Source organism: Hipposideros armiger, unplaced genomic scaffold, assembly GCF_001890085.2.
Source record: "Hipposideros armiger isolate ML-2016 unplaced genomic scaffold, ASM189008v1 scaffold_35, whole genome shotgun sequence".
NCBI lineage: Eukaryota > Metazoa > Chordata > Mammalia > Chiroptera > Hipposideridae > Hipposideros > Hipposideros armiger.
Window position 1 is genome coordinate 98,410 of NW_017731385.1, and position 25,320 is coordinate 123,729.

At 49.1% G+C, this 25,320-nt stretch overlaps 1 protein-coding gene across 1 annotated transcript; it reads right to left on the minus strand.

The window, feature by feature from the left end:
- Positions 1-1,599: 1,599 nt before the first annotated feature.
- FAM174B (family with sequence similarity 174 member B) lies at positions 1,600-25,103 on the minus strand. Its single transcript, XM_019637837.1, has 3 exons — positions 24,504-25,103; positions 8,528-8,659; positions 1,600-1,954 (listed from the first exon to the last, which is right to left on the minus strand). The coding sequence occupies exons 1-3, from the start codon at positions 24,818-24,820 to the stop codon at positions 1,951-1,953; spliced, it is 453 nt and encodes a 150-aa protein (XP_019493382.1). The 5' UTR covers positions 24,821-25,103; the 3' UTR covers positions 1,600-1,950.
- Positions 25,104-25,320: the final 217 nt, after the last annotated feature.

Consider the following 25,320-nt stretch of genomic DNA (forward strand, 5'->3'; position numbering starts at 1 on the left):
CCCACCCCCACCCCCCACAGGCCGTGTCATTTATAAGCTGTTTTCTAAACCACCAGGGCCACACACCTCCCACTCGGCCCCATCTCTGCCTCCTCCAGCTTGTGCCTGCATCACTGATCACCAAAAGGCACCTCACAGGCCTCCATCTCCAAAAACATCCAAACCGATACATACATGGTTCACACCAAAGGGTTTTCTTTTTTTTTTTAATTTAAGAGCCTAGAGTGCTGAAGCTCCAGAATTTGGAAGGCCACTGTTGGCCGCTTCTGCCAGGTCCAGGGGTGAGCACCTGGCGGCAGGAGCTGGTGTTTATGGGTAAGGCGGAGGAATCCAACTTTCCCACAGATCATTCAGCTGCACGTGTCTAAAAGGCAAGTGTGAGCCCGCGATTCCAGTTTAAAGGTTCAGAGGCCAAACAGCTGCTAGGTGGCCGGTCCCGTTTAGTCACCAGTCTGGCCCATAAGGACACTGTGGAGACCAAGATAATAAAGCAGGCCCGCCCTTCTGGCAAACAGGACAGAGAAAAGGAAAAGGAAAGTCAACAAAGGAAGTGCAATCAGGGAGGGGCAGGCAGGACAGTGCTCCATTCAACAGCTCCTCTCAGCATGGTCTCCCCAGGGTTCCCCTCTTTCCTGCAGAGGCCAAGGTGCCTTCCTCACAGCCAGGGCCTCAGAGCACCCATGCCCAGGGGTCCTGCAGCTCTGGCAGCCCCTTCTCAGGAAGCTGAAGAATCTGAAAATAAGGGTGTGTTGGGTAAGGCTAGAGTTTTCATCCAGAGCAATGGTGTAGATAATTAATAGGCAGATACACAACCCCTGCAGAAAGACAGAAAAGAGGAGATAAAAAAGTGCAAACAATCTTTGCAGAGAGAACAGGGCCCCAAATCACTGCCAGTGGACTTCAGCAGAAGTATCAACCCTGAGGAAACAGTGAAACGGGCCTCTGTCACCCTGAGAAGGCAGCCCGTGTCCAGAAGCCACCTGACCCACACCTTTGGGAGGGGCCTCCCTGCAGGCCCTCCTGAATCCCGTGGATTTCCGGTCCAGCCTGGCCTAGACCAACTTCAAACACAGTCCCTGACAGTGTGCTTTGTCAGCCAACCACATCACTGTTCATTTAAATTGCCACAGTGATATTTTAAAATTAGATTTCTAGGACAACAACGTAAGAATTATGACAGGGCAGAGAAACACACAAAGGATGTTACTAACCAAAGGCTGCCTAGTGTTTTCTTTTTCCTTTAGAAAAGAAGAAATTATTTTATATGTGTACACACACACACACACACACACACACACACACACACACACACAGATTTTTCCCTGATATTCAAAATTCTTTGTGAACCGGCCATGCCTAATTCCACTGAACCCTTTTTTAAAAAGGGAAACAAAAAGAGCGACAAGTGTGTATACTTCCACTAGGGTGGACCAGCTCTGAGCACTCTCACTTTGAGCTTTCACACAGCCATCACACAACACAAGGCCAGAACTTGACCATGCCCAAAAGACCACCAAAGGGTCAGGCATCTAGAACGTCACAGATCCAGGGGAGCAGAACCGCAGAAATCCTAAATATACAGATGGATATCCTTCAGGCTTTTTTTTAGGTTCTTGATAACTTCTGATCACTTTTACTTTTGTCAACAGTTGATTTCAAATGATTATGTTTTAAACCCACGTTTCTACCCTTTGCCCCTTGGCAAGGCAAAAGCCCCTTCGAGGAGAAAGAAGGGGTGACAGTCTAAAGGGGCATCCAGAAGGTGGTAGAGGCGACTCTCCCGCAGTGACATTCTGAGCAGACGTTCAACACACACAAGTGTGCCAGTGTTTCATAAATAATGTTTGTTTTGGTTTCAACACCTCGGACAAGGCAGCTTCCAGATCCTTCACGCCCCAGGTTGCAGCTGACCGACTTTCCACAGGATGACAACATGCTGGAAAGCACGTTTTACCTAAAAAAAAAAAAAAAAAATCAGAGCAAGTCACTGCCTTCCGGCAGAGCCCCACACCCACTCTGAGCCTCCCTAACAGTCTCCATCCTACAGGCCACACTCCCCAACCACAGGACCTTTGAATGTGCTGCTGTCTGGAAGGCACGCTCCACGCCTCGAGGTAACTAACCTCTCCCCTTCCCTCAGCTCCCAGTTCAGGATCCTATCCTAGCTCCCCATGCAGAGCCCCTTGCTTACAACCTCTTTTTTCCTTGTATCCCTCTTTCCTAGCACTTCCACAGGTGTTTACATTGGGTCTCAGCAAAATTTTTCTGTAACAGTCCACTGAGTAAGTATTTTCTATTCAACCCGCTCCTGTGGGGTGAAAGCACATGTGTGTAGGCAGGAAACTAAATAAGTCAGATTCGCTTTGTAGTAAATTTTCATTGCCACACAAATTCCTGTTCATGTAAGCTCACCCGTCATAGATGTAAAACTCAAATAGTCTTCATGTACACAATACCATACCCAAGAACCCCCAGAATGCCAATATTGTTTTTCAGAGAAACAGAAATGCCTCGTGAGATACCCACTTTTAACAAGTAAGCTCAGCATTCGGCAAGGAAGAGGGCTGGCAGAGCTTTATTCAAACTGGTACGGGGATGAGCCCCTGGCCAGTTTCAGGCCCAGGTAGGATACTCTAGAATCCACAGGGGCGCCTGCAGGGGACCAGGTCCCCTCCAACTCCTTCTAGGCCATGGACGTTCATGATATCCACTGCCTCCACACTGACCACACACTAATGCTCTGAACAGCTTCGCTCCTCATCCTCAGAGGATGAGGAAGCATAGGGTGGACAGAAGGGCCTCCAAGCACAACCACTCAAGATGTCACTGCCCTGAGTGTGCTTGGCAGCTGCCATCGGGCATTCATAGGACCCTGAGTACTGGGCCTCCGTTTGGAATAAGCAGGTCAAGTCTGTTTTCTCCTACTCCCAGCCTGGCTTCCAGGGTCCCCTTGCTGCAAACAGCCATCAAATGCCCTTTGTCCCAAAGACAAGATGCCAGGCATGGCCCCCAGCACTGCAGCGGAAATTCCATCAGTTTCTAATTAAATTCCCACAGGAAGCTCTATCCGAAAGAGGGTGGGAGGCAGGCAGTTCTAGAACACATGTCCGCACCCCTACAGGCCACATCTTTTCCAACCCTCAGGAGCAGAGGAACAGAGTCGTCCCTCTTGGGGGAGGCAGGGCTGGCAGGAGCCACATGTTCTCGTGGCACCAAACCTTCGGGCTGCGTGCGTCACAGCTGCCAGGGCCGCCTACCAGAAAAACAGGAGGAAGAGCGACATCTGCCTCGCCTTAAGGGACGCCCAGAGGGTGTCACAAAAGTCTCCTGCAATAAACCAGGGATGCACAGAGGCCCAAAAACATCAGCCGCAATCACATGTGAGGCCGACCAAGCTCAACACACATGCGACTAGGATTCAGATGCCTTCTGGAATGTGGCATCATTTCAAAGCCCCAGGCCTCTCTGCACTCGGTTTAACCATCATTTCTCTCTTTTAATTAGCCTTTTTAAGTACAGAGTAGGAATGTCATTTCTACAGACTTTTTCTCCCCCTACCCCCACATCTGGCCTGACACATTGGAGGTCTTACATCATGGATGATAACATCCTTGTTGCAGGGAGCCTAAAAAGAAGGCTTGCCACAGAAGCCTCACCCGGCCTGCCTTCTCTCCATTTGCTGCCAGGCTAATGTGTGCCAGATCCAAGGCACAGATGTCATTAGAGCTGCACGTGTAACAGTAAGGGCCAGGTCACTGCCTTACGGCCCTGGCACCAAAAACATGATTTTCCCCTTTCACTCACTCATAAAATCACCCAAGGTCACAATCCAGCCGCATCCGATTTAAATGTCTGCTTCCCAGAGGGAACCAAAACATTTAGTTGAGCTATGTCTACTCGGAAAAGACTAGTACCTGTCAACAGGCTATCACAGGCAGACAGACAAGCTCTCAGAAACACTAAACCGAACATGAAATTGGCCCTAAAATTCTTGTTCTTTTCAAACGTATTGATCTGAAAAGTTGTTTGTGATATGTTGTTCAGATGGAAAATGTTCCAAAACAGCTTGTGTGACACGGTCCTGGCTCTGTAAAAAGGAAAATGCCACATACGTACTCACACACACTCTAGTGGTTATCATGAAGTAGTGAGAGTATAGGTAATTTTATTTTCCCTTTTTCTTATCTGTAATTTCTATATCATATGTTACACCTTTAATAAGGACAGCTCTCTGAATGGTCGGTCGTCTTTGAGTCTGAAGACTAGATTGGTCTTGTGTCTAGTGATTCACCTCCAAGTTCACTCACATCCTGATATTATTTTGACCATGAACAGCACAAACTTCTAACATGAGCTATTTGAAGTCCATCCACTTCTTCCCAACAAAGAGGGAGGCAGGCCAGTGCCCAGCAATGATAAGGAAAGCCTATGGGAGGTAGCTGAAGTAGATGAAGTTGCAGAATAAACGCTTAGTCCAAGAAAGAAGGCTGAAAATGAATGAGCTTAATATCCAATACAAGTTAAAAAAACAGAACAGAACACAAAGAAAGCTTAAGGAACAGAAGCAGAAATCAATTGAAATTGATTCTGATAATATAATAAAGAGAATCAAAGAAGCCAAAAGTTAGATCTTTGTGTAGACTAATAAACTTCCAGCAAGATGGATCAAGAAAAAGGAAAAAAGGCAAACATAATATTAAGGATGAAAAGGGAGTATGATTACACACGTTACAAAGATTTAAAAAGATGATAATAACAGAATGCTGTGAACAACTTTAGGACAATACATTTGAAACCTTAGATAAAATGGACAAAATCCCAGGAAAATACAACCCATCAAAACAGACCAAGAAGAAATAAAGACTAGCTAGTCCTGAAACTATTCAAAGAATTGAATATCAATAGTTTTTTTAAATCCTTGCATAAAGAAAGCATCAGGCCAGTCTTGGCACATTCTATTAAACATTCAGGAAACAAATCATTCTAATATGATACAAACGATTTCAAAAAACAGGAAAATAAGGAACACACCCCAATTTGTTTTAGGAAGCTAGTCAAACTTTTACCAAAGCCTGACAAGGATATTACAAAGTAGGAAAATGACAAACCAATCTCAGTCACTAAGAGAAACAAGAAAGTCCTGAACAAAATCATCAGCGAGCTGGATGCAGCAATGTTTATAAAAAGATAACATGACCATGACCAAGCTCATTTTATATCAGGAAGGCAAAGTTGGTTTAGTAGTAGAAAAATCAATGAATATAATTTCACCACCTTAACAGATTAAAGGAAAAACTATGATCTTCTCAATAGAGCTAGAAAAAGCATTCGATAAAATTTGACATTAGCAAACTAGGAGTAGAGGAAAACTTCCTGGAAAAAAAAATTCTGCAAAACCCTATAGCAAACAGTACTCTAAGTGGTCGATACATCATGCCCTAGAAGATCAAAATGACTTAAGAGTCCAAATACGAGGACAAAAAGGAAATAAAAGAGAGAAAATATTGAAGGACTTGGTGAAGGGGTAAGTCTTATTAGTCTCAGATGATATACCTACATAGAAAACCCCCCCAAATCCCCATTTATACTGCCAGGATTATTAAGAGTTTAGCAAGGTTGTGGGATTTTTAAAAATCAATATTCTTAAAAATCAACTGCAGGTCGGCCAAGTGGCTCAGTTGGTTAAGAGCTCGCTTGGGAGCACCAGCTCTGAGCAGCAGGACTGAGGTTTGGATCCCACAGGAGGGCCAGTGACGCTGCACCCTCTACAGCTAAGATGATGAACAACAGCTTGACCTGGAGCTGGGCTGCTGTGAGTCGCAGGCGACGGTGTAGGCTGCAGCGGGGCTGCAGTGGACTGCCGTAAACTACCATGACTGACCAGCAGCCAGCGAGAGCTGCTGTGAGCCACCGTGAGCGGCCAACCAATGACCGGCGACCGATTGCCTCACCCGGGAAGAGCGCAATGATCATGCCAACATGGGCCAGTGAAGCAACATCCTCCACAACTAGACTGAAGAACAAAACAGCAATTTATCTACCTGTCTGTTCCCCTTCCCCGAATACCCAACGCTGTTCCTCTCCCCCAACTCCCCAATAAAATCTTTAAAAAAAAAATCAACTGCATTTTTAGAGATCATGAAAAAAAAACAAAAAGTGACAAAATGTTTTTATAAAAAGATATCAGAGACAAGGTCTCGAATCACAGGACGATGGCTTGTGAAGCTGTCCCCAAAGTGACAACAGAGAGAAGCTGGCAGCCCTGGGAGCAGAAACCAGGCATGGAGGCTGATTCTGCAGACAGGGGGGTTCATTATGGCAGACGGCCTGGGCTGGAAGATTAAGACAAGTGGATTTGCTGGGTCCTACGTTTCTGCCTAGAAATATGTACCTTATCTTCATTATACCAGACACAATATCAATCCAGCAGTCTTTAGATAATAGTACTCAAGAAAGAGCCTATAGATAGAATTTCTGGATGGACTGATTGTTATATTTATGTGTTGAGGGTCTTTTCTTATTTAGTGAGATCTGAGGCTACCACAAAATGGTTCAGTGTATCACAGCTCCGAAGGAGTTATTTTGGTCACCAAATATGGATGAAATTCTATTCAGTGGCTCAGAATCAAAACGGTACCTTGATCCACTTAAAGCCATCAAGTGCTCCTATCATACAACACACCCCAGGCCTGTGAGACACAGCGGAGATGCAGCGAACCCTTTTTATCGTGACTAATGATGAGGACATAGTTTTCTTCACATTACGTTTTATTTCTGTGCATTGAATGCAAGTCGGATAAAAAAAGCTTAGCAATAAAATCAGTACAATCACTAACGTGCTTGTGTGTATGTTATTTTGCAGTATGGATGAATATTACTAATTGTTTTGATTCTTTTCGAAGGATGCTACTCTTTACCAAAAATGCTAATTACAGCTAATGATTTGCTCCTCCATTATACTATGTTTTTTGTCTTCTTTATAAAACTTACATGTGATTCACTCACAAACTCTGTTTGCAATATCGGTAATGTATGTACATATCACAATACAGCCACTTTTTCCAGACATGAGTATAAATAGTATTTTTACCTCAGAACATCAAATACCTGGGAATATATCTAACCAAAATATATAATACATTTTTGGAGAAACTTTTCAAAGTACTGAGAGATATTTTGAAGATATCTAAGAAATGGGAAGTCACTTCATGTTCATACACTGGAAAAGCCAGCATAAAGGGGCTGTTTCTCCCTAAATTGATGGAGAGAGTTCATACAGTTCTAATGAAAATCCCAAGTGTTGTTTTGCTTAACCTGACTACTGATTTATATAGAAAAACCAAGGGCTAAAAACAGCCAAGGCTGAGTACGAGTCAGGAAGGTGCAGAAAACCTGCCTTCCCAGGTATGGAAAGCTGTGTGTGATGGTCAGTCTTATGTGTCAACCTGACTGAGTCACACATGCCCAGGTTTATTTGGCCAAACCTTATTCAGGGCATGCCTGTGGGGCATGAGATTAACAATGACATCACTGGCCTGTAAAGCAGACTGCCGGCCCCCATGTGGGTGGACCTCATCTCATCTGCTCAAGGTCTGAACAGAACAACAGGCTGAGTAAGGGAGGGCTCACTTTCTGGGCCTGGTTTTGAGCTGGGACATTGGTCTTCTTCTGCCCTGACATTAGAACTTAGACCATCGGCTGTCCTGGTTCTCGGGCCTTCAGGCCTGGACCTTTATAATAACTCTCTTTCTATGGATAGATATGCATCCTATTGGTTCTGTTTCTCTGGAGAGCCGGGGCGGGGAGGCGGTGGGGGGGAGGGAAGCTCAGGATTGGGTCCAGCCTGGATTTGCATCTCACCTTTTCGACTAATAACTGGGACCTTGGGCAAGAAACATCCCCTCTCTGGGCCCCCGAGCCCTCATCACTACGTTCACTTCCAGCTCTCACCTGAGAATCCCACATATATGAAGTACATCCCAAAAGGATCCAAAAGCCACTCTACACTCCTGAAGTCACAACACTATTCTGACTTTCCTACAGGCTACCTTGAGGAAATGCACCTGGCTTTGGAGCTCATCAGTGAATTCTATCCAAGAAGCAACCCCGACTCCCACTCCATGCTCTCAGAAATCAATTTAAGATAAATGAAAGAGAAGGTTCCATTTGTGTGCACAGTGTGTGGCAGACAAGGTTGCTTGGACCAGATCCCCGACAGCCAGGGCCTAACACGCTCCTTGTCTGAAATTCAGCCCTCCTTTTCCTCCCATAAGCTGACTTCTCAGCGTTCACATCAACGAAAAGCAGAGACTCACCATTTCTCTGTAAGGATTCCCTGCTGGCTTTTTGGGTGCTGTGTGCTCAAGGAAGAAATCAAAGCAGTTCCCCCCATAAGCAGCACATCCCAAGGTCAAATACATGGCCAAAGAACAAGAATACACGCCTGGCCTCGTGGGGTCTTCAAAGGTGAGCCGCCCCAGCACCCCAAGTCCCGGAGCCCAAGAGGAGCTGCTCTCCCGACCTGTACCTGTATTTAATGTCAAATACTGTGGAATCCTCATCCTCCTCATCCTCTTCATTCAGTGGGGCCATTTCCACTCGCTCAGCCGGCGTGGTGATAATGTCATACTTCCGGGTCTTCTTCAACCTCTTTCCCGACCTGGAAGAGGAAAAGCACGTTCCTGAGAACCCCACAATCCCCACTGAGGCAAGCCACGCTGCCGCCCTAACCTGGGTCCCAGGAGGCCTGGCGAGTCCCCCCACCCAACCGCCCACTCTTCCACGCCCAGCCAGGGGCCTCGGGCAGATGCCTGACCTCACTAACCCTGGTGGTCCTCACACACAAAGCAGAGCTAATTATACCCGCCCTGAGCACTGGAAAACCTAGTAAGCAAGGTAAGTAATACCCAACATTAATGCCAAGAAAATCCACAATGAGCAAAGATCAACTGTTCCTGAAGACAGGGTCCAGCCCTGCGCTTCCACGGGCATGACGCACCACATCCGCTTGCCCTGCGCCCGCTCACCCTCGTCCTGGCCCTGTTGTGTTGGATGGTCGCTGCTCCAAGCACCGCCCTATGGCTGACCAGGTGGGATCTGGGTCAGGGCCTGGCCACTCTCTATCTGTGTGGTCATGGGCAAGTGGTTAGTCTCCATAAGCCTCAGTCTCCTCATAAATAAAATGGGATAAGAATAACATTTGTCCCTCACAGGCAAGGGAGGATTAAACGAGATGATGCATTTAACAAGCCTACACACAGGAGGCTCTCAGCAAAAGTGACTGTTAGCAAAAAAGTAAGCAAATAGAAATGCCTCTCTCATATAAGCAGGACTTGTCAAAATGAGTCAGTATTATATCCATCATGAGGATTTATGAGGATACCTAGTTATATCACTAAACTTTTACCTCTGAAATAATAGAGGGCCACTGTGGGTCACGGGGCAAGTGCTGAGACAAGCCTTGGTCTCCAGCGTCAGTCTCCCTCCATGAAGGATGCGACATTTATCAGGGCATGACTGAATGTCCCCAGTGCTGCCCGGCATGCTATTACTATGGCTACCGGTGCTCTTTGCATTTTCGTCTCCACTGTCTTGAACTCTTCCCCAAATGCCTGTCTTCTCTGGTGTCCCTCCTTTTTAAGTATATTTGATGTTGTCTATGAGAAACCAGCCAACCCCCCAAAAAATCATAAATGGAGCCCTGAAGAATCATATTCTCTAAACATATTCTGAAGAATATGAACAATCATATTTTCCTGAAGACTGTAAGATGAAACGAGGGGAAATCATGTCAAAAACACATATGAGAACCCTTTGTCCTTAGCCCACAGAGACTTTTTAAAAAGTGTGCAAAGCAATGAAAACACAAGCTCACTTTCAAGGTTTCCTAACAGTTTCTTAGCAACATCAGCTTGCTCTTGTCTTATCTAGTATGATTTACCATAAATGTGACTTGTGGAAGTGTCCTTTATGTAGAAAACACACATATTTATCTGTACCTTTGGCACACAGCAACCTGTCCTGTCCTACGTATAGTACCTGCCCCTTGTGGTTCTTTGAGTAGAGACTTTGGGAGATAGGAAGAAATCAGCTATAAAACCTGATGATCCCCAAGTCTCACCACAGAGCAATCTGTCCCCCCTGCTTTCATCACTGGTGTACATGCATACACACACACCACAGGCACTGGTGTGAGACTGCTTGGATTTCGAACACAGGATGAAGCATGGTGCCAACACCAAGCCTAGTGGGAGGAGATAAGAGGGGCACAGCCAGGCACCTCTCAGTGGCCCTGGGACAATGGTATTTTGGAAGCAGACTTTGTGCAGGGATGTAAATGCTAACCTATAGACACCGTTGGTCCCACGTTCTCACCAACAAGAGATTCTTCTTTTCTCTCCACCTACCCCAAAAGAGCAAGATAAATCCTTGCATCCGGCCCTAGGTGATTTATAAGCTCTGACCAAATACCATCTCCAATACTGGATGGGGGACATTTAAGCCCAGAAATGGTTCCAAATGCCACAAGGAACCCCATGCAAAGCCACGAGGAAAACCACCCATCCCCGTGTCCTCAGGCTAGTCAAACTCCCCACCCACGCAGACCCACACACCACACCTTTCTCAGGAAAACAGCCCATATCTACACCCAGACGATTCACAGCTGCTCTGAGGGAGCACCTGGCTTTGCAAAGGAGCGGGACTTGCCCTTCAGCCAACTGTACCATGTGCCGGGCCACCCATCCCCAACACACATGTGAACAAGCGTCTGGGACATCAGAAAGGGAGAAGTCCCTGAACCCAAGCGCTTAGAAGGCACCTTGTGAACGCCCAAAGAGAGAGAAAGACTGAGGCCAAATCTCCTGTGAAGCCAGCCCTCCTTGATAACTACAAAGCTACTCTCTTTTTCAGCAAAGCCCATTTGAGCCAGGTTTTCTGTCACACACAACCTCAAGAAATCTAACTGCCACAGGGTCTTCAAGGGACAGGGGCGGCAGGCACAGCACAGGCTGAAACCACTGCCATGGTAATAAACACCATCTTGGGGTTTTTCCACAGTTTAATAGTAAACCTTCCACATGTAAGTTTCCCACCTCCTCAAACCCTTTAAAACCCTCAGAGTCTCCCTGCTCTATGAACAAAGGACCCAACATATAAAAGTGCCTCAGTGACAATATAAACATTTTTGCTCAGGGAGACCTGTGAACGGGGTTTCCAAGGAGACAAGCACCCTGGTGGCTCCGCTCATAGCCCAGTTCGTGGACACACTGGCCTGAAGAAACAGAAAGCCTGGACGGCCGTCTGAGCCTCTCCAGGGGACAGCGGGTCACCCCTGTGGACAGAGCCCTCACCTCACTCAGAGACACACACAGCTTGCAGGAGAAGCATCTGGTTCTAGAAAAAGCCCAGGTTTAGAGTCAGACTTAGGTTCATAACCCAGTATTTCTATGCACAGGCCTGTTTCCTCAGCTGTAAGTGGGGGTGGAAGGGGGGACAGAGCAGGAGAGCAGCTTTCGAAAACTGTTGGGCACACCACTTCCTGCCAAAGAAGGAGATTCAGGAAACCAAGAGGAGAAAACACACTTCTGGCCCCTCCTCAACAACACGGCCCTCTTGCCGCAGGTTTTCTCTCCTGGAACAAGGTCCCATTAAACCAAGTGACCTCATCAAAGAGATGGCAAGAGGAGGCTTTACATAAACGTCCACGTTGAGCTTCACAGGCAGAGGCAAGACCTGAGAAGCTCTAGAAGGGACCAAGAATCCTTCCACTGGAGCCAAAACACACATTTCTAACATGACAGAGAAGTTCAGAATTCTCTTACTCTGAAATGTAATCCTAAAGCCAGAGGGTTTGTTTACTCCAAGACCCTTTCAACAGCTGGTCAGCAGCAGGTTCCCAGGGGACAGTGGCCACATGGCCTACGCAAACACGGAGGCTGAGAGCGCCAAGCTCAGCTGGTCAATAGGGAGAGAGGCCTTTCTTCCTTGCCCTCCTCACAAGAGAAATGGGGCAAAACAAGCCCAAAAGGGTTAGTTTGCTCTTGTAAGTCCAATTTGGGGGTGTGGTGGCACAGCCATCGGTGGCACGTCCAGAGACTGCACGGTTCAGATCTCAGCTCTGAATTCCTTTGTCTGTGGGCCTCTGGGCAAGTCACTCACCCTTCACCTGAATTTCATGTCCATTTCTACTGCTTGCCAGGTTAGGTGGGGCACTGGTGATAGAGCCCCATGTGCCTCCCTGCCCTACCCGCTCCATGGGGCCACAGCTTTCCCATTTCCCCTGACTAGGCCTCCCCTGGACACCCAGCCAGGCCAGGACTCCCCTTCTTCAACTCCTGTCATCTCCGTCCCCAGGACAGTGCTAGGTGGGACTCTGAGACACATGTGGCCCTCCTGTACCATCGATCCCCCGGGGAACAGTAACAGCAGCCACCATAATGAGGTGACCTCAGTGCCAGGCACGGCGTGCATGGTCTCATCACAGCTTTCAGCCAGTGGGCGTCCCAGAGTCAAGGAAGCGAAACCAGGAGGCACAGGGTCACCTGCCCGGTAAGCGGAACTCAGATCCTGATCTACCAGACTCCCAAGCGCTTCACTCTGTAGCCAGGAGGCGGGAAACTCGCCTCAGACACCTGGTATCCCCACACCCTGGAGCGGGGCACTCGGCAGAAACCCCTCAGCAGTGCACGCACAAGTTCTTTTGGCTGCCAGCCACCTCCCGCTACAACAAAAGTGACCAAGGAGGGATGTGTCAAGAAAAGGAGGGCCCACCGGGCTTCTGACTAGAAAGTTCCAACCTCCATAATGATGTCAAGCTCCCTACATTAATCTACAAGTTTAATGAAACCTCATAAAATACTGACAGATTTTTGTTGGGGAATCTAGATAAGTTGATTCCAAAGTTCAGAGAAGGTGGGAATGGGGGAGGTTGGAAAGGAAGCAAGAATAGCCAGGAAAATTCTGGGAAAGAGGAGTAACGAAGGGAAACGGATCCTAATTCGTGTTTGCCTAAGGCTGGAGGCTGGGCTCAGGGTTTCTTTCTGGGGTGATGAAACTCTTCTAAAATTGATTGGGGTGATGGCGCATAACTCTGTGAATGTACTTAAAAACCATGAATTGGACACTTTAAATGGGTGGATTATATAGTATGTGAATTATATCTGAATATAAAGCTGTTACAAAAATAAGGAAGGGTATATGTTTATATATATGTATGTGTATATATTACATTCATCTCTATACTTATTAAATCTCTCTGGAAAGAATCACAACAAATTGGCCGCATCCAGAGAAGGAAGCCGGTCGCTGAGGGGCAAGGGTTGTTCACTACACGCTCTGGCTGCTCAGGAATTTCAAATCATGTGAACATGTGACCTACTTTTAAAACAAACAAAATTCAAAGTAAGTCATTAGAATAAAGTTTTAAATGGACTAAGTGCCAGTCAGACCCGCCTCTCGGGCAGGAAGCCCATCTCCTGGGCCCCCCTGTTCCACTGAGAGACAGCTCATCACCACCTCCATATGGCTTTGCCACTGCTCATCTGGGGACCTCAGGAGCCAAACGCAGTCCCTCAAACCTTCCCTCCACCTTAGTCGGTTTCATTTCTAAGCCCACTAAGTGGTGCTGTAGCTCAAGACCAGCTTCCTGCCAAAACCACATTGCTTGTCCCAAAGAGTACGTGTTACCTTTGACATTTAGAAAAATTAATAAAGAAGATGAAAATGAAGTGTGGGGGAGGGGCTGCATCAGGCAGCTGCTGTGATTAGACGGGAGTCCAAGCAGGCTGCCTCAAGCAAAGCCCTTCTCATTTGCAACCTCTGAGCTCCACCCTGCAACTTCTTCTTCGGGACATAAGACATAATAGCCTCCCAGAGAAAGCCAAGGAAGCTTAAAAACAGAAAGAACACTACTCCAGAACCCACTTTCCTGCCTCACTCTGCAGGGAAGCTGGTGTGTTCCCTGGGCTCAGCCGGCAAAGGCACCACTGCCTACCACCAAGGCAGGCGGCCAGGGTACCATTCCCAAGTACCAGCCTTCCTGCCTTGGGCGGAGTCCCTGTGTCCACCCGACACTCCTACTGAAGCAATGTAAACAAGCCACTGAGACAAGCACACCCAGGGCCACAGGAATCTCATCTCCCTCTGCTCCAGACAGGTGACTTGAGACCAACACTCAGTTACATGAGACATAAGCATTTTCCTCTAGTGCAGCAAAAGCTTCCAAATCCCACCTCCCACACAGCTCTGGCCCAGCCTCCCTGAACACAGGTGTTCCCAGAGCCTTCCAGAGGCACCCACCAGCGTAGCCAGTCCTGGGGCTATCCCGGGGCTGCCCCCGCCCCTTCCCCACCACACCAGGGACCTTCTGTTCCAGTACCAGCAGCCAGTCAAGCCAATGACTCAAAGCACCACGTCAAAAGCTCAAATGCGGGCCGGCCGAGTGGCGCGATGGTTAAGAACTCGCTTGGGATGCCAGAGGGCCCCGGTTCGGATCCCACATAGGAGGGCCAGTGACACTGCCCTCCACAGCTAAGATGCTGAACAACAGCTCAACCTGGAGCTGGGCTGCCATGAGTCGCCGGCGACGGCGTAGGCTGCACTCCCTGTGGCAGTGGGTTGCCATGGGCTACCGTATGTAGCCAGCAGCCAGCGTGAGCAGCCAGCAGCCGCAGTGAGCGGCCGTCCAGAAGCCGGCGACTGATCTGCCTCGCCAGAGAAGAGCGCAATGATGGTTCCAACTTGGGCCAGTGAAGCAACATCCTCCACAACTAGATTGAAGAACAAAACGACAGCAACTTGTCTGTTCCCCTTCCCCCAATTCCCCAGCACTGTTCCCATCCCCCCAATTCCCCAATAAAAATCTTTAAAAAAAAAAAAAAAAAAAAAGCTCAAATGCCCCAGAGTCCATTGGCGCAGAAAATCAGTGAGGCAGGCCTTGTGTGACATAAACATTAGAACAAACATGGCGATATCTGATCATTTGGCAGCCAATGCTCTGTCTTTGAGTCACGGAGGCACAACATATGATTGGTGCTGACAAACCCAGAGATGGGATAACAGCGATCCAGCTCCCGCCCATTCCGGTCCCACGGAGCAGAAGCCCTGTATCTCCAGGTGGTCCCATCTGTCATGGAAAGCAAGAGGTGCAGATTTTGATACAAAGACTCTCAACTTTTAACTGTTCTCAGCTACCTCAGCTATTCAAAAACACTGTGCAGATTAAAAAAAAAAACTGATCAGCCTCTGACTCAGTTTCCCGGCCATGGAGAATTTGGTCATGAGTGCCAGGCATGAGTGACACTGAATAATTCAGCTAAAAATCATGAGCCCAGAGAGATGGAATGATAGACAGTGTCCTGATATCTGTCCCCCAGCAGTTCAATCACGATCACAGGGTACCGCCATGATTTACACAACCTAGCGCTTCCCTCCCGTCTTGGGCGCTGTCCCCTCGAGATTAACAAAGGCGTATCACGCTGACTGACCCCAACACCTGCACCCAGCACACAACACAGTATGCACAGTGGGGCTTACGCTTCACATACGATCACACACAGCCCAGGTAACCCCGAAGAGCTCCATTACAATTCTTAGGGCTTCTCTTCATAACACTACAGCGTTTCGCCTCCATCTGCTCCCAACTCTTGTTCCTTTTTCCCTCTGTCAGTGCCCGAGGGACAGACCCGACTCGCATTCTTCCCGGGTAACATAAGCATGCCCTGGGTTTGACCTGTTTGAGGAGCCACATGAAATATGGCCACAGCAGATGCCCCAAGACCTGTTCCTCCAGCTCTCAGTGTGTTTGCCAAGGGCTGCGTCCACTTCATTTTTATGCGAGGTGCCAGCTGGGGGAAGTGAGGCTTAAAGTGAGGAAGGCAGCCTCTAGGGGCAGCTCCGTTGGTTCAAGGGCAGTGGCAAGATGACCAGAAGGACTCATGGGTGGACCCAACATAGCCTGGAAACTGTGCTTCGAGACACACATCAGAAGTGTGTGACCCTTTCAGCATCCACTCGTCCCTGCCACGTGATAGGGGAAGCATGGGAACATCAGTCCTTGCCATCACTGCCCCCACCTGAGGGACAGTCACATCTCAGAACCAGCTCCCAAACCCTCCGCCTCAGGCCTAGATGTCCAGCTGTGTGGTGGCACTTCCATGAGCGGATTTCACCTGTACGTCATCCTCTCTCACCATGCTGTCTACCCTGCCTGGGCACCCCCCTTCATCATGGCCGCCCTCTCCAAGCCCCTCCAGGCCTCCTGACACTTTCCTCTTCCTCCTCCTCTTTGTACACTCAGACCTCCAGCGCTCCCTGGAAGGAGGTGCTTCCAGCACCTTCCACAGGTCTCCCCAGCCATCCTGTGTCCCCACTACATCCATTCACTCAGCAAATACTTATTAAGCACCTAATATGGGTCAGCGTTTGTAAAGCAGCCCTTTGATTATTTCCCTCCTGAATTCAAATTTTCCATTTGTTCTTCTGACCCACTACAAACCCCAAAATCCTCCAGCTGGAATTTGTGTCTTCTAAAATCCGGCTGCAACAGGGAACACTGGATGGAAAGTCAGGCTCTGGCCCTTCACCAGCTGCACCTTGATTTACTCATCTGTGAAATGGGGACTCCCACATAGCACCCATTGTAGGAATGAGGAAACACGTGTAAAATGCTTAGCACAGAGCCTGGTACACATAAGGGCTTAACAAACAGTAGCTGCTATTACTACTGACGTCATCATGATTCCAAGAGATCATTTCTCAAACCCTACCCACAGCAAAACCAGCTTGGCCCATTGGGTCCTGGAAGAACCTCTTCTCCCTCCAACCCTGTCAAGTCCTGATCCTTCTCCTGCCTTCTTCACAGGCCACTCTGTCCCCAGCCAAAGCCTCGGGGCCTTCCTTCCGCAGCTTTTCAAGGTTGGGTGCTTTTGATACATCACTCCTGTATTGAATTGAATTGCTGCTTATCTGCCAAGTAGCAGCAGCCGAGGGCGTCATCCTATCTCCCAGGTCAAACTGGAAGCTCCTTTGCCTCTGATGTGTGTGTTCCCCATGGCATCCTGTATGCTCACGGTAGGTCTCATTAAACACACCTAGCTATTCAGCCCAGTCATGTTTTCTCCCGGGTCCTTGGCTGGGTGTAGGGGAGACCAGCTGGACTAGTTCAAAACCCAGCCCACCACATCTTAAGAGTCCAAGAAAAGACCAAGCTGGGCATCAGAACCCCTGGGCTTAAGTGCTGCTTTCTCCTACAAACTCACTGGGTGACTGTAACAAGTCTTTCCCCTTTCCCACTTCTGGGGCTCAATTTCCTCACTCGTACAATGGGTGGAGGGAATAAAGTCAGGGGAGCTCTGAATGCGAGGAAATCCCACACCCAAGAGGTTACAAGGTCCTGGGGCCCTCCCGGGCCTAAGCGCCCCGCCCACGCTCTTCACCACAGCTCCTCCTCTGCTCCACACCTGCCAATCAGAGTGGATTTCCTCCTCCCTCTGTGCTCAGGAAAATAAACATCAAGTCTGGATTCCTTGCACACCGCCCTTAGATTAAGTACAGGATTTTAAAGTGCAACCATGGCAATGTGATTCTAAATTCACGGTCCCAGAACTCCCCTTTGAAAATGGTTAGAAACAAAACGCCAGCCATAAAAATAAAATACTGGACACAAACCATGAAGCCTTCTCTGCTTAAATCCGGGAGGGTTTCCCTCCCATGACACAGTGTAAGGTACCAACGGGGTGCTGTGCAGACACTGACACTGGATCCCCCTTCTCCACCCCCGGATGTGCCTCGTGTCTCAAGGAGGAGCTGCATTTGCAAAGCCTCTGATCACAATGGGCACATGGGCATGAGAGTGTGCAGGCAAAGCCACATAAGTCTGAGGGCTCCGGGTTAAATTAAAAAGGGACTTTCCTCCCTTTCCAATTTGACAGAAGGAATCAGTGGCCGGTCTGAGCCCTCACAGGCCTGTTAATAAAGGCAGTCGTGAGGCACCTCCTCCCCCTGGGGAATTCAGTAGTCAAGGGGGTAGGGTTCTACATGGGTCCTACACGTCCAGGAGGCTTAAGCAGGCTAAAGAAAGAGTCACCAGTTTCATTTCTAACACAGCTCAGAAGCTGATGCACCTTCGTGAGTATTTTGGCCATATGGCTGAATCCTCATTTACAAGCAAGACCAAAAGGTTGGGTATAAACTACATCTGTTTTCAGAATCATATTGTTAAATACAGTAGGGCATTTGGCTGCTTAGAGGGGAGCCAAGGACTTGGGTGACTTCATCTCACTCTGACCATCCCAGTAGCTCCTGGAAGCGTGTACTAATTAGTAATGGGAAACGGGTGGCCAGAAAGGTTCAGTTAATGTCCCACATCAGACAACCAGCAGGCCGAGTGGCTGGCACTCTCAGGGCTTCTCCACCTCAGCACTACGGACATCTTGGGATGGACCATTCCTTGTTGAAAGGGCCGAATGCCTGGTAGGGTGTTCAGCAGCGAGCGTCCCAGGTCTCTGAACACACGATGCCAGTAGCATCCTCCTCCCCAAGTCATGACAAATCAAAAATGTCTATGGACACTGTCAAATGATCCCAAGGGGGCAAATTCCTCCCCAGGTGAGAAACAGTTAAGGGACCTGGTTCTTCCCATGTGCTGTGATTTCTTTTTAACCTGGTAGACAGATAAATCAAGGGCAAGCTCTCTACCCCTTATTTTAAAGTTCTGGATTTTTGCTGTATTAGGTTTATTTAACACTCTTCACTGTGACACATAAAATTATTAAACAAGTGGGGGGGGGATTGGATGAAGGCTGTCAAAAGGTACAAACTTCCACTTGTAAGACAAATGAGTGCTGGGGCTGTGATGTACAACATGACGACTGCAGCTGACAGTGTTGTACGGTGTATTTGAAAGTTGCTAACAGAGTAAATTCCAAAAGTTCTCATCACAAAAAAAAAAAAAACACTTTCTTTTCTGTATCTATATGAGATGATGAATGTTCACTAAACTTATTTCACAATATATGTAAGTCAAGTCATTATGCTGTATACCTTAAACTTATACTGTGTTACATGTCAATTATATCTCAGTAAAACTGAAGAAAAAGAAAATCTACTAAAAATCTTAAAGTAAATTAAATTAGGATGAATATGGTTCACTTCTATAGCTTTTCCCCCAATTCAAAACCTTGGTCAAGCAATCAAAAATGCCCTCATGACGTCAAACAAGCTCCACAGTTATAAAACAACACTGGCCCTTTTAACCCTGGCTCTGCCCAAAGCTCCAATTTATTGCATTGATATACTAATGAGCAGCCAGTAAGAACATTTCAGAATGGTTAACTTCCCTCAAACCCTAAAAGTATTAAATTTTTACACTTTCTCTTAACTTTTATTCTTATTACAAATGTCAGTACCCAGACGATGGGAAATTTGGGGATTCCAGGCTAAGCAGGAAAGTTTTCGTTCCTTTTTAAAGACCTGGCTGAAAAGATTAACTAAGCTGTCAGGTTCCAACATCTCAGGACATGGCAGCATGTACCTTTGCCACTGATGGAAGTGTGATGGCTTGGTGATGTCAGATCACCTAGAATTCATCTTCCTCCCCACCCCCCAGGAAGCACCAAAACAAACCCTCCTTTCAGATAAAAGGATTTTACAGAGTTTTTGAAATAAGAGGTGGCTGGGCACACAGCCAGCTGAGATCTGGGAGGAAGGTGGCCTGGGCAGGGGAGCTGGGAGACTTGCCAAGACGGGGACAGGATCCCCAGGAGGAAAGGAAAGACGTGGTTTCAGGTGGTAGTTTCTGACTTGTCTCCACCTTCTTCATAAGACATTAGCGAGTAAAGTCGATCCCCCACCAATCTCAGTGAGTAAAGTTAAACCTAAGAGAGCACATGGGGCAAAAGGTGCTGAGAACCATGGCCAGGGGCTTATGTGTGTCACCCCTGAATCCATGCAACCCCAGCAGACGCTTCCCAACATCAAAAATGGGAGGAATCCAAATTTTTTACTTCCTAGACACAGCCTCTTTGTCAATCCCCTTTCAGCTCTCACAAATATGTCAGGTGGCACAAGGAATGGCTCCACTGCAAGCTGGGCAGAACTGTATGTGACACACACACACACACACACACACACACGTGCACACACACACACACATACATGTACCCTCGCCAGAGGGTGCTCGGCCTCCAAACTGCCTTTCCCTTTTTCCAATTCTGTCTCCAGTCTTAAAATAGTTTCCCTTAATGATTAAAACACATGAAAAAGGTGTAAATAATTCTGCAGATGGGGGCATCCGAGGGGTTAGTAAGTATGAGACGAGACAACTGCTCAACCTCAACACAAAATGGAGAAACGCAAAACAAAGAGATATCAAATTATACCCATTTGATTGGAAAACATTATAAAGTCAGATAATACTAAGAGTAAGATATGATGGAAAGACTGAGAACCTGCAGGCACTGCAGGTGGGAGGGTAAACTCAAGGACATCAAGTAGGTGTACCCCTGGACCCAGAAATCCCACTCCTGGAGGAACACCCAGATGCTCTTACACAGGTCCTCAGGAAACCGATTCCAAGGATGCAGAAAAGAGTTGAGTGCATGGACAAGGAGAGAAATAATAAATAAATGCCCATTGTAAGGTAATCAGGCAATGTAGAAATATATCATGAATAATGCGTGCATACATAATAATCACCCACATTCGCATATACACACACACATAGATTTCTTTGCATGTGCATATATTTATTTATTTAAATGAGCTCATACTAAATGTGCTGTTTTGCAACCTGTTCCAGTCCACTGTAAGGGTTACCAGAATTAACCAATGCACAATTGTTGGATACTTAGGTTATTTAAACCTTTTCGCTTATTAAACAAAGCTGCTCTGAACTTCACTGCCTGTGCATCTTTGCTTCTTCTTCTAATTAAATTAGAAGCCAAGGATATGTATCACAGTGAAAAATGTGTACCTTAGGAATGGAAGTGCTTGGTTAAAGGCATATATATATTTCCCTCCCCCCCCGTTCCCCACTACAGTACAAATTCTTGGCTTCTGGTTTTAACAATTTCCTTGGATCCACATTTTTTCTGTTGTCTGGCAAAGTGATCCCTTCAGGGAAAACAGGCAAATGGGCTAGGGTCTCCACTTTATAAGCCATAACACTACACTCTTCCTCCCTTGTTGTTCTTAAGAAAATGGAGGGCCATCATGCAAACACATCCCTCTCTCACAGGTTTCCAATATCATGCATCTAGTCACTGGGAACATTCTGAGAAGCGCCTGCAATGTAAACTACTTAGAAGTTCAACAGTCACTCGCTAAAAATATCTTTATTAGATGCCACCTTGTGCTTGGAGCCACAGTAGGTGTTAGAGACATACGATTAAGGCCCAGCCCTGCTCTCGGGAGCCCTCAGCCTGGCACGGCAAAGGGACATGTTCAGTAGCACTCTTGATTCCACATAGGAAATTCAAAATCCCCATGTGCTCTGGGAACACTTGGGCCCTGACAAGGGAGGCTTTTCAGAGGAGATGACACAGCAAGGAGCTGGCAGTGTGGTCTTGGTAGCAAAGGGGACTCCAGGCAGAGGGTTTGAGTGGGGCAAGACATGCATGTCTGAAGCCATGACACCTTTGGGGAACCCCTAGAAGTCCAGCAGGGCTGGGGCAGCGGGCAGAGGCGAGACTGGGGCTGGAGGAGGAGGCGAGGCCCTGGCCATGAAGAGCCAGCTTGCCTACATGCTGAGGAGCTTGTGCACGGTTGGGGTGGGTGGGCAGAAGGATGGGTGAGACCAGAGGGAGGGTGGCGGGAACAGGGACAAGGCTGGCAGCAGGAGCACCGGCCTGAAGGCTATGGCTGTGATTCAGAGACAAAGTAGGACGTCGGTTGGGCAGAGCGCTGGATGGGGGAGAAGCTTCAGCGGTGAGAAGGTTGTGGGCACAGGTAAGACAGCCTCAGGGAAACCATGGGGTGGAATGGCCGAGACATGGTAACTGCCTGCTGAGGAGCTGGGAGAAGGAGAAGGTAAGAAGGACGCCAGCCAGAGCAGCAGGCCTTCGGGGACCTGATAAACTGAGCCTGCGGAGGACCGTGTAAAGGGGGAATGGTCACAGTACAGACCACCAAGCAGTGAGATGGGCTAGCGCTGCCCTGGCCACAGGCTTGTAGAATGTTCTAGAATCCAGTGGATGACTCACACCACGCTCTAAGATGCAACTTTCTCCTCTACCAAGGAGCACGTGGGGACAGTACCATTCAGGCCCTTCCCAGCTATAAAATGCCCTAAGTTCCTGTCTACATCAGAAACCAGGGTGGCAGATGTCCACCTGGGAACTCACCCCAACAAGACCACCTTCCCAGGAACAGGAGGCAGATCAAATTCCTAACAGGCTTCTCAAGGAAGGTGGAACCTTCTCCCAACACACCACACCCAAACCAGCGAGGACCCACCCTGCCAGGCCTGAGTGCCTGCCGGCTCTCCACCCAAACACACAGCTCAGGGCCCTCACATCTGGATGCATGCTGGCGGCCTCCCCCCTTCCTGCCCCCCACTCCTAGATAATAAGGAGCAGACTGGCAAAATAGTTCAAATACCTTCTTAAAAAGTACACCGCCTTGTGGGCTCGGCAGCCTATTTTGAGCTAAATGTTTCAGACCTCCAGGCTCAGAGCTGCTCTAGGCATCAACATTCGCTCCAGCTGAAGCATCAGGAGTCAGTGAAGGATGGAGGGATATCCCCTGACTGCCAGGCCGGTGTCGGGCACAGAGACATAGGGATGGACTGGTCATGGCATGTGGGAGCTGGGCCCTAAACCCAGCCACCGAGCACAGCATGAGAAAGGCTGCAGGGAAGATGCACAAGGCTTGGGCTGCGGGAGGCCGGAAAGGAAGCCACAGCCTCACTGAGTGTCCAGGAAAACTACACAAGGGAAGGCGCATGGGAACTGGGCCTTGGTGGCTGTGTGCAGTCTGGGCAGGTGTGGAGCAAAAACTGGCCTAGGAGTGGAAGGCATACACCAGCACCACGTAGGTGTAAGAAAAGGAGCACGTGACAGAGAAAGCTCAGCAGGGCTGGCTGATGGCTGCAAGGTACACTGGGGCCAGTTTGCAAGGGCCCCGAACGCCATGTCCAGGTCATGGCTACAAGGAGCCACTGAAGCTTGTAAGCAGAGGTGCGAGGGCAGTGGGAAGACAATGGTGAAGGGAGGCAATTCAATTCCCACATCAAGGGAACAGGCACAGTGAGGAACACTGTGGCCTGAGCCTGGGCAGGGGACGGTGGGGTGAACGGAGGCACACAGGTCCCCTTCCCATTTTCTCAGGTCCACTGGCATTTAATCCTATGGACCCACACGGAAACACCTTGACTCAGCCTCACAGCAGCAGCAAACCTACAGGTAACTCCCCACCCTGCACTTCCAGGTCTGGTTTGCTCCCTGCGGAGAACAATCCCCTGGCCCCAAACCTCCAACAGCTGATCAAACATGCAAGCACATGGTGCACTTGGAAGGGGCGGGAACTGGCAATGGATAATCACACACACACACACACACACACACACACACACACACACACACACACACGCGCGCGCGCACAGGTCCCCGCGACCCACCTGAGTAACAGGACACATTTGGTCCATTTCCTGCAAAAACACTATCTCCCAGGCGTTAGGGGAAAACATCCTCCTTGCAGCCACTGCAGCTCTCTCCATCTCACTACTCCAGGGGTCCGGGGCTTCCTTCCTAATTTCTCAGACACTTTCTCCCTGAACTTGAGCGACCTACAAAAGCCTCTCCACGACCCCCCACGTCCCTGGAATCTTCATTGGGTCAGGTCAGTCAGGGGCAGAGGAGGGTGATCTGTGTCCCTGCTAACAGAAAGTCACTGAGGCCACCAAGAGTCACCAAGCATCCTGGAGCCCAGCTCCAATCCTGGGCACAAAGCGCACCCCCAACAGGCATCCTGGGGACCTCCCCACACGCTAGACGCTGCTTCTTTTTGAAGCACGAGGGAGCAGTTTAAAAGGCAGGTTGGGTGTGAGGGAGCCTCAGACAGAAGGGAGGGAGGGGTAGCAAGGTGGCTAAGGTTAAAGTCAGACGGACCTGGGTTCAAATTCTACCTCCGCCACTGAGTTTACTTGGATAAGCCTCTCTGCCTCCCTGGAAATCTTTTCCTCATCTGTGAAGTGGGTATAAAAAACTAAATTCCGTGTAAGGTTATCAAAATTCGGAGCACTATTGTTAATGTTAAGTATTAACAGAGTTTAAGGGGCTCCAATATTTATTTTATATGTACATAGTTAAAAGGGAGAAAATTCCTAAAATGTTACCAGGAAACACCAGGCAAGCGCACCCCTGCGGGGCTGGGTAGGGAACCGCCGGGCTGGCTGCAGCGCACCAAGGCGCCGACTGGGAGCACAGCCGCGCACCCAGAGCATCTGTGCGCGCAAGTTGGCGGTGCAGGTGGACCTGCAGGGGGAGGAAAAGGGCGGCCGGACCCACCTGAAGACCCGCAGCAGCAGGCAGGCGATGAGGAAGGCGGTGAAGGCGCACGCCACGATCACGGCCGCCTTCAGGGTGGGCAGGTCGCGGAGCAGGCTGGAGATGCGGGTGACCAGGGCGTCGCCGCTGCTGTTGAAGCTACCACCGCCCGCCGCCACCTCCCCGGACACGGTCCGGGTGGTGTTCCCGGGCCCCGGGCCGGGCGGCGAGCGCTCCGGCTCGGGCCGCGGCGCTAAGGACTGGGCACGGCTGGCGTGGGCAGCGGGCGCAGCCAGGAGCGCCAGCAGCAGCAGCTGCAGCAGCGGCGCCGCGCGCATGGTGTGGGCGGCAGGCGCCCGGCCCCGCAGGGTGCGCGGCTGAGCCCGGGTACGCACCCACGCCGAGGCCTGCACCCAGGGATCCCGCTGCCCAGGCGGCTGCGCGGTGCTTGGCAGGAAACTGCGGCGCCCGGAAGAGCCCGCGCCGCCGCCGCCACCAACACGTTGCACCGAGTCATTCGACGGGCCGCGTCCCCACGTGGGCGGGGCAGGCCACCAGGCCTGAGTTGCGGGCTGAGCTCCGCTCCTCCACCGCCCCAATTCCCCTGGGGACCCGGGACCCCCTTGAACAAGTAATAATGGCCCGGCTCACTCTTGTACAGGTTCTTTGCCGTGGAGTTTGCGTTTTATTTCATTTAATCCTGCAACCCCCTTGTTAGTTAGGTCTCTGAATGTTAGGTCTCAGAGACCTTGACTTACAGACAGAGCCATGTCTGCAAGAAAACAACAAAACGTCTGTTGGCCTGCACCTGTAGACAGAGCCAAACTTGTGATAACAG